Here is a 15,035-nt window from a genome sequence, read left to right as displayed (position 1 = left end):
TTATAATTGTGTATTTTATTCAAATTCATTTTTGTATTTTAATCTATGAAAAATATATATATATATATATTTTTATTATTTCAACTAAACGTAAACATAGCTGTTGTTGAGTGTTTCTGGAATTTTGTATAGAATGTTATTTTACTTTTAGAAAAATATCTTTTAGGAATTATTAATGAAGTATATACAAATGATATTATAATTTAACACACTTAGAAATTAAACGAAATAAATACTTATGAAATATAATAGAATCATGAAAAATATATAGAGGAAATTTTTGTAGTAGCTTTATATAACTGTAATAAGATTAAATTTGCAAATTTTTTTATTTTATCCTTTTTTCTCTAATACTGTTTTTGCAGATATACTTATTATGTTGCTTGTTTTTACAAGAATGTGACATTGGGTATGTTACATAGCAAAAAACTCTGAATTTATTTTTTGTTAAACATTATTTATTAGGATAAAGCTGCAATATTGAGGGAATATAAATTATTCCCGATTCTTACAGTTTAGAAATACTAGAAATAGGTTGTATAACATATGGAATTATATAAATTTTTTACAATATCATTTTTTATTTTAATTCAATGCGTTACATTTTTCTCTTTTGTGAAGTTGTTAATTCTCCTTAAAAAATTGCATGTATCAATAATAAACATAAGAATGCAGTTGTATATTTTTCACCGTTAGAATTAAATAACTTTAAATTTCAGGCTATACTTTATTATACAGAGTGAATATATTTAACTCATCATATTAGTGGACAATTTTAATTAGTACAACAAGAACGTTCTCGTATAATAAACATATTTTGTTATATACTTCTAAAGTTATGCCTCCTAACGAAAAAACTAAAAATACACAAATATAAAAATTTTGTGTACTATATATAATTTTTTATTTTATATATATTCCTTATATAGAAATATGTCCAATTAAGTTTTAGAAACAGAAACGTACTAACTGATTAAGAATAAAAAATGGAATATTCTATTCTATTGTCATTTTCCCTTAGTATTTTACAAATGTTATAATAAAACGAATAATTTTTACCATACATCTTTATTTCAGATATTTTTCCTTAACGATGAAAAGAAGAAACAACAAAACATAATCTATGGCTCATGACTAAAAATATATTTTCTAATGTAATTCACTATCTAGAAATAAAAAATCAACAGTAACATTTGGGAAAAGCTTTTTTCCCCCATGTTATAATTCATAATAGCACATTATATCTTACATATAAAAAATAGCTTTTAAGAAGAACGTAAATGATTATTGGAAAAAGGGATATAAAATGGAAGTAATATACACATAAACTGCAAAAATATTGCAAATTTAATAGTCATTTAGATAATATTGCTTATATAATGCTTTAAAAATACTCTTTTATCGTAATCCTTATTATCAGCCAGAAAATTTATTTTATCTTAAGCTTCACCTAACATATCTTTTTTTTTAAAAAAATAAATTTTGAATGTACAACATATTTTAATGAACAATTTAATTATGAGTCTAATTTGTCATATTTTTATATTATTTTTAATTATATAAGGCAAGGATAATTTTTAATATCATTATAATAAAGTTTTCTAGTAGGTTGTTTGTTCCTTTCAAAATAATTGAAGTAAAAGCTATTATGCCTGAAATTCAAAAAAAGTATATTTTCATCTTGCTCGGAAATTTTTGCCTTTGCCTTTTATGCTGCATTATTATAAAATTTTCTGATTATATAATTATAAAAAAAGTTTTACTTACAATTCATAAAAATATTTGAATGTTGTAGAAAAAGCTAAAATAACAAAATATTTACGTTAAATATGTCCTTATTTTTTAAGGGAATACATTGGTACCATTATTTAGCAAATATCTTGTATCTTTTATATTTTTTTGTCTAAATTGTACATTATGATTCTTCTTTTTTATTATAAGTTATATACTATTTTTCTTGTAGAAATTCATAAATGTATTCCAAAATGAAAGTATTACAGTAAAAAACCCTTTCATTTTTTAATATAAACCTTTGGAATAAAACCATATAAATTAAGAAAAAAAAAATTATATATATTATATATAAATTGTTATATACATTAATTCACTATAAAATTATTATTATTCAAAGAAAATTAAAAAAATGGCGAAGTTTAAAAATGCATATTTTTAGATAACTGATTCATTAATAAGAAAAATGAATATTTCATAATATGAATTAGAACATGTATTTGTATTTCTTTTTAAAAACCACTGTATATTTAATTTAAATTTCTATCCCAAGAATTTTTATTAGTAACAAAATTTGAAGCACAACGTTTTGCCTTTTCTTATACAAATTTATTATTTATAGAATGTACCTTAATTAATTATATAACAGAACACAGAAAGTCATAAAATAAGAGATTGAATTCCATATATCAAAGGTAAAAAAAAAATTTCAAAGAGTAACAACACAATTCGTGAATTACATAAAATAATTTTAAATTATTCCCATTATTATTTATATTAACAAAATAACACTACTTAACCAAGTAGATGTTAAATTTATGTAATTTTCGTCTGCTAACACACATTTATTTTTGTTTTATATATTGGTACCTATATCATTTAATAGGGTTATTTTTTTTTTGAAAGGTATGTTCATTTATTTCTTTTTTCTGGTTGCCCAAATATTCTGTCTGGTATAATAAAATTATTAGTTTACGGTTGCAATTTTAACGTAGTTCATATATAAATATATTATTCAAAAAAAAAATTTTATATATAAACAAAAATAAAAAAAGAGAATATCTCAAATAAATTTTATTTATGTGTTACAATTTTTTTTATTCTATTTATGTTCTTAATATATGTACATTTTCAGAGATATTTTTTCATGTACTATTGAAAGATACTCATTTTATGTAAAAATGTAATAATTATTTTAATTTTAATGTATTATTTATTTTATCTTGGTTATATTATCTAATATATTCCTTTAGTTTAATATCTTATGTTTAACATTTATTTTATATGCTAATATTAATTTTACATTTTATTTTTATATATTGTGAAGGTGGTAGTATATATAGAGAATGAGTATTTAAAATGAGTCTTGGAAATTTAGGTAAAATTATGGATTTTTCTTTATTTGAATGTTATACTATGTAAACCATTCTTTAATAAAATTTATAGTAAAATATAAATGTAGATTATGATATTATTTATTTTACTTATATCTTAAAATATATAACTGTTCATACATTTATTAGTATTGCAAAGTTCCAGTATGATATTTTTTAATACTTCGTTATAACACTGTGTTGTAAACGCCATTAAAGGTAAAAACATGAGGAATTTCTTTTTTGTAAGTTTTTCCTTTAGGAAAAATAGTATGTATATGCTGAGGATCTTAAATTAAAAAAGTAAAACAAGATGTTTAAAAATGTTCAAATTTAAATGCAATGGTTTATAGGGTTTTAATTCTATCTTGAAGTTGAAAATTATTTGTTTTGTGTTTTTGCAAAAAATCATGAAATTGCATAATTTAAAGTATATAAAATTCCAAACTTATTTGAAACGTGTTTTATTAATTTCTTATTCGTAATGATATTTCTACACAAATTATATAACAGAATATTGCAAAAGGTAAAAAGAATAAAAAATATAAATATTGCGTGAAAAGTAAAATAGATAAAGAATATAAATAATATACATTTACAATGAAACAAAGACGTGTATAACTTTATACCTTTTTCCAAACATGAATAGGAAAAAAATAAAACAAAATGAATTTGTCACAAACTTACTCTTTTTCCTCTTTTGTCCTAAGTAACTATATGCTTACTTATATCATCTTATATAGCTTTCTAATGTAGCTAACTATGTGGTAATAATTAGAAAAAAAAATATATATACATATATAATATATATATATGTAATTTAAAATAATGCAGTTTTCCGCAGTTATGATTAATCAAAATTTAGACTTTAAGAGATTTTTTAACTATTTTTCATAAAGAATATACTTTTTGAATTAATAAATCAAAATATATCGTACACTGATTTAAGTTAAAGGGAAATACTTCAAACGTTTTACTATCCAATTCATAATACAGAAAAAAAAAGAAAAAAAGGTAGAAAGAAAGACTTCTATATAAATATACATATACCATTTTTTAATAAATATTAATAAAGCAATTTTCACATGTGCTTACATAATCATAGAATACATGATTAATAATTAAAAATGTTTATAGACAGAATAAGGAAACAAAAAAATTATATTAATAAGAAAAAAAAAATGAAAAAGGGCAGCAAAGAAAAAAAAGGGGTGAACTAATATATAGTGAAGTAAAAACATATAAATAAGCAAAACCACTAATGCTCCCAATTTTATATCTATATATAGGCGTGGATTGATCATGCATTTAATTATTAGAAAATATACATAGAGTCTGTAATGTAAAGAAAAAAAAAAAAAAAAATACAGACTGTATTAATAGTTTTTTTATTATATGTTTTTTATATAATATATATATATATATGTTCATATTTTTAGTCCTTTTAGAGATGTACCCCTATCGCTAAAATAATTTTTTAAAAACAGATGTAGCCATTTTGAAAGCGCTAGACATTGAAGTCTCGCTAGTTTGACTAGAAGGGGTTTCAACACTTTCCTTATTATTTTTTCCTTTGCTTTTTTCTGATTGTTGGAAAGATATGTTGTCATCTTCTTGACACATTTTTTTTGTGTATCTTCTAATTTTTCTGTTTTCATTAACGCTAATATTGCTGTTACTTAATCTTTTGGAATTAAAAGTACTTAAAGAAACATCAGTATCCTTCTTTTTTGAATATAAAGATGTATTACTTTTACCTTTTTCTTCTAGCACATTTTTTCTATCAATGTTCTTTTGTGTTAGCTTTAGTACATTATGATCTGGAATAAGACCTCCCATATTTTTCATGATAATTTCGTTATTTTTCTCAAACTCGTAAGTTATATTTTCGTTTTTCTTTTTTTTTTTATTTTCCTTTTGAGTGTAACCTTCAGCATTTTTATTATGATGAACATATTCCACCATCATCTTACTGTTATTATTGTCATTACCATAATTATTATCATTATATTTCTCATAACTACACTCAAAAAAATGATAATTATTATTATCGCCATCTTTACGTTGTTCTTTACAAACATTTATATATTTTTCTTTTAATTCCTCCATGTTATATATTTCTTTATCTTGATTTTGTTCGGAGAAATTTGGTTTTGTTAACATAGTTTGAAAGTTTCTATTATTTTCAAATTCATTTCTACAAAATTCACCGCTTTGTAAATTATTGAAGTCCTTCGAGACAAATTTCATCTGTCCTCTATCATAAAAGTTTATATCAATGAAATTGCTTTTACCAAAGAATTCTTTTGCAGTATCATTACTGTTATTGTTGTTATTCTTAATATTTATTCTATGATCTTTATGATCTTTGATGTTATTACTATTATCACCATACGGATTATTACTACTACCACTAGCATTGTTGCGGGTACTATCATTTTCATTGCTTTTATAAAATAGTGTTTCGTCCATTTTTATATTGCTAAATATATCCATTTTTGCATTGCTATTATGTACGTAATTGTTTTTATTTTTGTTCATATGAAACTGTTCTGTAGTATCACTTGGGATTATCATATTAAAAGTATTATTATTATTATTATTATTTCCTGTAATATTATTATCATTATTCCTTGTGACATAGTCCAAAGTACTACCATCATTGCAGTTGTTTCTGTTATTAGAAAAGTCGTTTGAATTATTTTTTTTATTTATATTATATGCACTTGTAGAACTTTTAAATTCGTATATATTATCCTTGTTATACTTACTTTCATTATATTCCAAATCTCCACAAAAATTTTGAGAAATTTTGTCAAAGTTTTTTCCCTTGGTGCTGCTAATAAACATTTTTTTTTTTGAATCTACTTCTTCCTTATTTCTTACATTATCTGCAATGAATATACTTTTATTATAAATAGATGCGGAATTATTGCAATCCATCGAACCCTTCGAATCGAATCTATTAAAATTATTGTTGTTATAAATATTATCAGAATTAATCATAGACGAATTTAAAAAATAGAAACAATCTGAATTATTAATAGATTTTTTAATGGAGTTTTTTTTTTTTATTTTTTTGGGGGAAGCAAAAAATTTTATTGTATTGTCTTTGTTTTTAATATAATCAAATGCAGTATTATTACAGTTATATTTATTGTCCAACTTGTTTCTATATAGTGATGTGTTTACAGTCATAATCGGAATAACATCCTCCTCCTCATAATCATTTTTACTTTGATAAACACTTTTCTTATTTTTTGTCAAAAAAATGTTTGGATAATAGGAGCTTTTATTGTTCTCTTTATCATCGTCTTTTAACTCATTCATGTACTGATCATTTGCTGTATAATCATCATTATGCATTTGGGGATAATATTTATTTTTTCCATTGTTTTCGTACCCATCCGCTGATTCTTTGTAGATACCTCCTGCATTGCTACCATTATCATTGTTATTGGTAAATGCTTTATTTTTTTCCTTAAGCATTTTTTTCTTTTTTTTTTTTAATAATTTTTTCTTCCTTTTTGACAACTTCTTTTGTTTCATAACATTTTGTTGAAACATGAGATGTTCGCATCCACTTGCTCTTTTCCTAAAGGAAACTTGCTTATCATTATTTTTTAGTTCAGAATTTTTGTTTACCATATATTTCTCTTTTATAGAATTGTTAGGGTCCATATCTTCCTTTGATTTATTATAACATAAATTTGTGTATATAACTCTTGAGTCGTTCCATGCATAGTAAGAACTTGGATCTAAGGTTGGACAATAGCACACTTCAATATCAGCTACCTTATCCGTCATATTGAGATATTCATTATTTGTACTTAAATACCATTCTAACTCTTCATATAATAATGGATCACATGCCCAATTTAGTTCTATATTCGTTTCTTTACTCCATCTTTTTTTTAAATACGCATGTACTTGCGGCCATTCTTTATCTGTTATTTTATCATTTAAATTACTTATAACTTTTTGTTTAGCTAATATTCTTAATAATGAATGAGATTTACGACTATTTCTCGAAACAAATTTGTTATATACATCTTTATCGAAAACTTCATCAAAATCTAGTAAGCTAGGTGCTGATCCAAATATGGTGAAGGGATTATAACAACTTTGCTCTTTTAATCTCTCGATAATTTTTTTTTTGTTATACCACTTGGGGTGGTATAATTTTATATTTGTTACATTAGTTATATTACTTTTTATACAGCCTTTTTTGGCATCATATATTGCACTATGTTCAACAATTTCTTTGTCCCTCAATATGCATATATTTTCTTCATTGTTTAAATCTCCTCCATGTTTTTGTAACAAATATAGGCAAATGTCAAAGTTATTAGATCGATTTTTTACTGTTAAGGGTTTCAGCACTTTGTGAAGTAATGGAATTTTTCCATTGAAATCTCGTAATATTTCTTCATATTTCTTTTCTGTAGACTCTAAATTATCAAAAGAGTTTAGCGAGTCCTTTAAAAAGCCAATTTCGTTGTCGTTGTCGTGGTCGTGGTCGTTATCCAGGTCGTCATTGTGACCATTGTTATTTTCCTTATCTTGGTCGATATCATTATCATTATCCTGAACATTATTATCATTGTTCTTTCCATTGTTGCTGTTTTCGAAGTCATTACCGTTATCTGTATGGTTGTCATTTTCATCATTTTTTAAGTCTTCGTCTGAGCCGAAACTATCTTCCCTGCTTAATCCATTTATTAGCGATGGATTTTTAAAATCATAACAATCCGTATAATTTAATTTCTTTTCTTCGTATTGATCACTATCTTTATTAGCATATTTTTCATAATATTTTATAAAAATGTCATTGCTATGATGATGTTCATTATTCTTCTTCAAATAGTACTCGCTATTTATAGAGTTTATATAATTATTACTGTATAAACTACTACTGTTATTATAATTACCAGTAATATTATTCATGCAATCCTTATTGTTATTGTACATGTTAATTTTCATATTATTCCCATAATTTGTTTTAGGATTATTATGTAAAACATATCCTCCTTTATTACCACTATTATTGTTTTTACTATTCATGTTTCTATTACTATTACCAATGCTGTTATCATTATTAAAACAGCTATTTCCACACTCGGCAATACTTACACTCGTTTCATAATGACGATTTTGATTAGAAAAAAAGGAAAATTTGTCTTTCTGATTTTTTAAAAAATTTTCTCCAAGCTTCTTAGATTCTAGGGGTATATAATCTGGGTTTAATATTTTGTCTTCATTACAATACCTTTCATAATCTTCATTAGTTCTGAAATTTGATGTACTTTCTTTCAAACATTTCATTAAACATTCATCAACTAAAAAATCATGTTCATTTTTATTCATTTTTATATCTCTATTCAATAACAAATTATGAAACCTACTACTATTGTGTGTTACTAACTTAATATCATTACTATGTCTCTTTCCAGTCTCTTCTATTATGAATGTTTTTTTCGATATCTTTTCTCTCTTATGTTTTGATTTTAAAAGACAAAAATCTTTAATATCTTTGGAAAAAATATTAGCAAAATTATAAAGCTTATTATTTTCTATATTTGACAATATCGGAGTTTTAAGTAACTCACTACTGGATAAAGAGTTTGTGCTCGATCTTAGGCTTTTTAATTCGGATAAACTGCCTATTACTAATTCGGAATTTCCTTCTGTATTATGCTTATTGTACGTAATTTGTTCAGTAAGGGCAATTTGCTTATTGTGCGCAACTAGCTTGTGTTCTCTGTATTCTGCTTCTTCTTTTGGGGAATCTATATTATCGCTGCCTGAGGATTTTATCTTTATGCCCTTCTGCAAAGGAGTTAAGCGTATAAAACAATTTTTAGTATTGTGTACATTTAAAGTTTTATCATTACTATTTTGTGATGATATTCTATAAAGAGAAACATTATTACACATATTATATAAACCATTGAAGCTACAGATAATACTGTTTTCCTCGTTTCTGTCTTTAAGATAACTATTAAAAGAATTATGTGCACTACTAAAATTATCGTTATCGATACTACTTCGTATGTAATTATTATTCGTGCTGTTATTAATAATCTCTGTATTACTAATATTTTCTTCAGATATGTTAATATATGAATCATTTCTTTTAACATTATTGATGTTAAAATTGTATTCATTAAATATATGCATACATGTATTATTACAGTTTCTATTTTTGGAACTATTTCTAGTATCATTAGGAAAAATATCCTTAGGACTTGTGTTGATTTCATTTCTACTACTACTATTACTACAACTATCATGGTTCCCCTCACTGTTATGTTCAATTTTCCCCTCATTTTTAACGTCACTATTGTTATTCGAATTAGTCATCAAACATTTATGGTAATTCCTAATGACACTCTTAGAAAGGTTTTTAATGTCCGTATTACTACTACTACTACTACGATGATGACTACTACTTCTAACACTGCTAATACCACTAGGGTTTGCTACATGTGAAACTATACTCTTATTATCTGTATATTCAGAAACGTTTAAACTGTCCAACTTACCTATTTTTTCGCTCAAGGTGCTACACTTATTATCTGCTATATTTTTTTGTTTAAATTTTACCTCGTTATTATTAGAGAACTTCTGTGCATTACCGAATTTACCTAAACGGGTATTATAACCTACAATTTTGCTTTTTTTTAACTTTTCGTTGATATATTCCCCCTTTGTGGATATATGCTTCTTACAATCTACAAAAATAATTCCAAATTTTTTAATACCATGTGATGATTTATCATTATCAAATATATTAGTACCATCTTTTAAAACATTTGTTATACATAATTCTCTTTTATTTTTATTTTTATTTTTATCAGTACAGTTAATTTTATTGTACGTATTAGTACAATTACTTTTAATGTTACAGTGATCGTAATAACGCATATTATAAGCTGCGTTACGCACTCTCTTATTATTACAACTACCATTGCTACTAGCACTACTGCTACTATTTCTATTGTAACTGTTACAACTATAAGATACATGATCTACTCCCTTATGTGCGGGGGAAGACACGCGGTTCACCATCTCCATTTTTGTAAATTTTTTTTTTTTTGATTTTATCTTTTTATTAATAATTTCCAATTTTTTAAATGATTGTTCTTTAGAGCAACTTCTGCCAACTTTTTGACTGCCTAAAATGGGTTTAAATTTAATATTTTTATTACCTGTTTTTGTTACGAGTAAATTATAACTCTCTTGTTTACTTAAATGTGTATTCTTAAAAGATTTGCAAGATGGATGAATTTTCTTCTTTTTCTTTTTCTTTTTCTTTTTTTTTTTCCTTTTACGTTTTACTGAAAAATAATTATCCGAATAATAATGCTTATGATATATATTTTTTGAACTTGTAGGAAATTCTTCCTTTTCTTTAATGGAATCACAAGCACATTTATTTTCCTTGTTGATACGTTTACTCAAGGAAAAGCTATCGCTACAACGCAGGCTACTATGAGAAACATTATGAAAACTACTTTGCACACTACGGCGAGTACTGCTCCTTTCACTATAGTGAATATTACAGTCGCTATGGTGGCAACATATATTACTTCTAGAATTACATACATTTTTACAATTTTTCTTATTTTTGAACTCTATATTTTTAAATAGTTTTCTAAAATAGTAGTTTGGTAGATCATTGTATTTTTTCAATTTGCATTTCAATTTTTTTATTTCGTTTTTGTTTATGCTGGAACTGAAGTTGCACCGGGAATAGCAGTTCTCATGCAGTATTTTATTTGCATAGTGCAGTACATTTTTATAATATTCATGTTCAAACTGATGTTCGTACTCATATTCAGAATTGTTTTTTTTTTGTTTTGTTTTTTCTTTTTCTCCATCTTTTTCTATTTCTTTTTCTTTTCTTCTTTCGATTTTCTTGTGTAATTTATTCGATAGAGTAATAATTGAATCCATTAAACTATTAGTGGTTAATTTTCGTTTACAGTATTTATTAAGAACCGTCTCCTTTGACCTATACCTATTTACATACGCTTTAGTATGCTTACTATTAGATACAATAGTCGTATCAAGTGCTACATTTTGTTGAATTTTATCAACATACTGCAACTTGCCTATTTTTTTTTTTTTATTATAAAACTGCTTATTACATATAATATCTTTACTGTCTATATTATGATTCGTTTTTGGTTCTAATTTTGAAATATTATTTAATTTGTATAAATCATAAAAGTGTTTTCTGTTTATACCTTTCCGTTTGTCTCCTGTGATTTCTCTAACATTCAATAAGTCTATTTTTGATCTCCTTCTACTGGGAAATATTTTTTTTTTTCCTTTTAAATGTAATAAAAATGAATTTGTTTCATGTTCAGAATTTTTTAAGATAACATTATAATTTATTCTTTTTGCTATAACTTGATTTTTATTCTTTTTAATTTTTGAAAATCTTTCTAATTGACATACTGCATTCCTTTTCTTTTTTATAAGAAAAAGTTTTGTTTTCCTATTACGTTCTGAACTAACTCTATTTTTTCTTGCATATAAAAATCTATATTTTGTGTTATTACTGTCCTTTAAAAACTTACGTGTTTTTATTATTTCCCTTTTGTATTTTGATGTATCCTTGCAGTACGGAGTAATTCTGTTTGCAATTACTTTTAACTGTGGGCTGTTTCTTTTATATGGTACCTTGCTACCTCTCGAATAGTTTATGCTATTTAATTTTTCTAATGTGTTTTCTGTTAAAACAAGCATGGTTACAGTGTTTTATTATTAGTGTGCGTCATACCATCAAATGGGTGCTCACATATACAAGTACATGCACGTACACATGTATATGCAAACATATATATACAAGCACAAACGTATATGTTGTGTGCATTCACCAAAACGTACTGAAATTTACATATTCTTAATAGTTATCCATTTTGATTAACATCTTCTATATCTTGTGCATAATATTGTCATATGACTAAATGATGAATGTGTTACCTATTTTATTATTTTCTTTTTTACTTGCTTTGTTATTCGCTTATTCACTCACTTTGTCATTTGTACTTTAACAGCAATATCTTCTTATATAAAAAAGTCATAATAAGGTATAATACAGTGTCAATTATAGCACAAAATGATAATGGAGACATAAAAATAAAGGGGAAGATATAACATATATATAATACGTAAACTGTATTCAGAGTTCATTAATTAAAAATTCTACATTCATATAAGCAAATGTATCATATGCATATGTATGTGCAAATTGGTAAAAAAACACAATGTAAGCATTTTCTAATTTTTTTAAATTATGTAAATATATATATCATAAGTAGTAAATAGCATGTTAAAAATAAGATATATTTTTTTAAACATATATATAAGCGAAATTCAAATAGTTTCCGCAAAATGTATAAAACGCATACATACATATATATATATATATATGTATATAAAAATGAATATTTATGTATATGCATATGAATGTGTATGCATATGAATGTGTATGCATATGAATGTGTATGCATATGAATGTATATGCATATGAATGTATATGCATATGAATGTGTATGCATATGAATGTGTATGCATATGAATGTGTATGTATATGAATATATATGTACATATAAATATATATATGTAAAATAAAAAATTTACGCACTTAATACGTTCATATCACAAATGAATTACTCATAAACACGAATTCCTAGGTTAATAAAGTTTTCAATTTTTTTTTAAAATGCAAAAGTGGGATTATATATATATATATATATATATGTATATAATTACACACGGGGTGTGGGGGGGAAAAAAAAAAAAAAATCTCGCATAAAGGAGAAAACTTTAAAAGATAATTAAAAAAAAAAAAAAGAAACCTTAATCATAATATCATTTTGCAAAGAACAAAAAAGATTTAGACATTTCATTAATAAAGATTTTTTTTTTTTTTTTTTTTGAACTCTCTTATGGCAAATTCAAATAAAAAAAAAAAAAGAAGGATGCATTAAGTGTATATAATTATTATTACAATCAAAAAAATGAAACGTTTTTCATTAAGTGTAAAAAGAATTTAATTACACAAAATATTCAATAATTTATTCACTTTATAATAATTTAACAATGTTACGAATTTTCTTATTTTTCTTTCTTAAAAAAGGATATTGTCTTTTTTTTTTTTTTTTTATGTTAGTATTTTTTGTTTTTTTTTTTAAAGAAAAAACATCGTAAATTCAAAAAATAAAGAAAATACAAATGTACGAAAAATATTAACAGGTAATAAAAAAGTCGTGCATTGTTTTTTTTTTTTTTTTTTTCTGGATAAAAAATTTACATGTCCTGTTAATAAAAACAGCTTACTGTTCACTTCTTTTTATTTATGAAAAAAAAAAAAAAAATAGAAAAAAAGGCTGATAGTTTTGCATCATTGACTTACGATAGCATGTATTCTTCCTAGCTAAAAAAGGATTCCTTAGTATAAAAAAAAAAAAAAAATGAAATAAAATAAATAAAAAGAAAAATTATGTTTTTATATATATATCCATGTAATAACGAATAGCGCACGTATTTTTTTGAAAGACAAAATTTTTAATACTTCATAGAGATGTGTATGCTCGCGAATAAAATATGTTTTTTTTTTTTTTTATTCGCACAGCATAACAGGTGTAAGAAAAAGTCACAAACAGTTGATGGTAAAATGTATTTACATACATATATAAACATATAAATTATACATATATATATAAACATATATATATATATATATATATACGAACACATACATATATATACGTTTATACATACTTGTTTGTGAATGCGCATGGTGGTACACATATACAAACACTACTATGGACACGCCCATGAAATTCAAATTACTGTTGTTTTACTTTAAACTTATCATATTTTAACAAATTAAAATATTCCTGGAGAAATTAAAAGCTTAATTATAAAAATTATAAGATTTAACACATTGCATCAAATAACTATACATATTATTATAATTTTAATTATAATTATAATTATTTTTACTTTTTTTTTCCCCCCCCTCCGTTTGCACAAATATGAGAGAACGGTCACCAACTTAACAAATGACAAATAAACTTTTACGCAAATACAAAATACATATATTATATATATATATATATATATATATATATATATATATATATATATATATATATATATAACAAAGGCTCCTTAACAATATGAACATATGAAGAAAATCTCCTTTAATTCCTAATTTTATGTCCTTGAGAATGTTTTTTTTTTCTATTAAAGCCCCGAAATTTAATTCAACTAAACAGCTTATATGTTACTTAAATGTGCACAAGGAGGGGAAAAAAAATTTTGCACAAACTTTCAAAAAAAAAAAAACTCAACGCATAAAATATTGTACGCTTTTTTACCAATTATTCTGAGTGTACATTTTTGTTAATAAAAAAAAAAAAAAATTTATTTTCTCCATTTTAATAACTATGTAACCATTATACTGATCAAAAAATGATTCACTGGAACATTATTTTCTACGCAGGAATGGTATTTAAAGGTAATAGTTAATTTTTAATTACGCTTAAAATATGTTCTTTTGAAAGCATAAAATTAGTTTGTCAGATGAAAAAAAAGAAACTCATTGTGTACATAGCATATGTACGTATATATATGTTCGTATGTATGTACGTATATATGTTAATAAAACCGACGAATATAAATTTCATTTCAAACCACTAAATTAAAACTTGCAAATAATTTCAGATAAACGTTCTTTTAGTAACCTCAAAAAAAAAAAAAAAATATAATATATCTATACATATGTACATATATATATATATATTAAATACATGAACACATTTGTGGATCATATTTTTTAAAAAGGAATTTGTGCATATGCATATTGAAAAGAACTTTTCAAATTGAGAACATAAAATAGTTCGACTATCA

General features: G+C 24.0%; 1 protein-coding gene across 1 annotated transcript; it reads right to left on the bottom strand.

The window, feature by feature from the left end:
• Positions 1-4,568: 4,568 nt before the first annotated feature.
• On the bottom strand, positions 4,569-11,861 carry PmUG01_12036500 (conserved Plasmodium protein, unknown function; the record flags this gene model as incomplete). Its single annotated transcript, XM_029006570.1, has 1 exon — positions 4,569-11,861. One exon carries the CDS (start codon positions 11,859-11,861, stop codon positions 4,569-4,571), a length of 7,293 nt encoding a protein of 2,430 aa, XP_028863046.1.
• Positions 11,862-15,035: the final 3,174 nt, after the last annotated feature.

Source organism: Plasmodium malariae, assembly GCF_900090045.1.
Source record: "Plasmodium malariae genome assembly, chromosome: 12".
Taxonomy (NCBI): Eukaryota; Apicomplexa; class Aconoidasida; order Haemosporida; family Plasmodiidae; genus Plasmodium; species Plasmodium malariae.
Note: the sequence above shows the minus strand (reverse complement) of the source record. Positions and strands in the feature narration are given on the sequence as shown.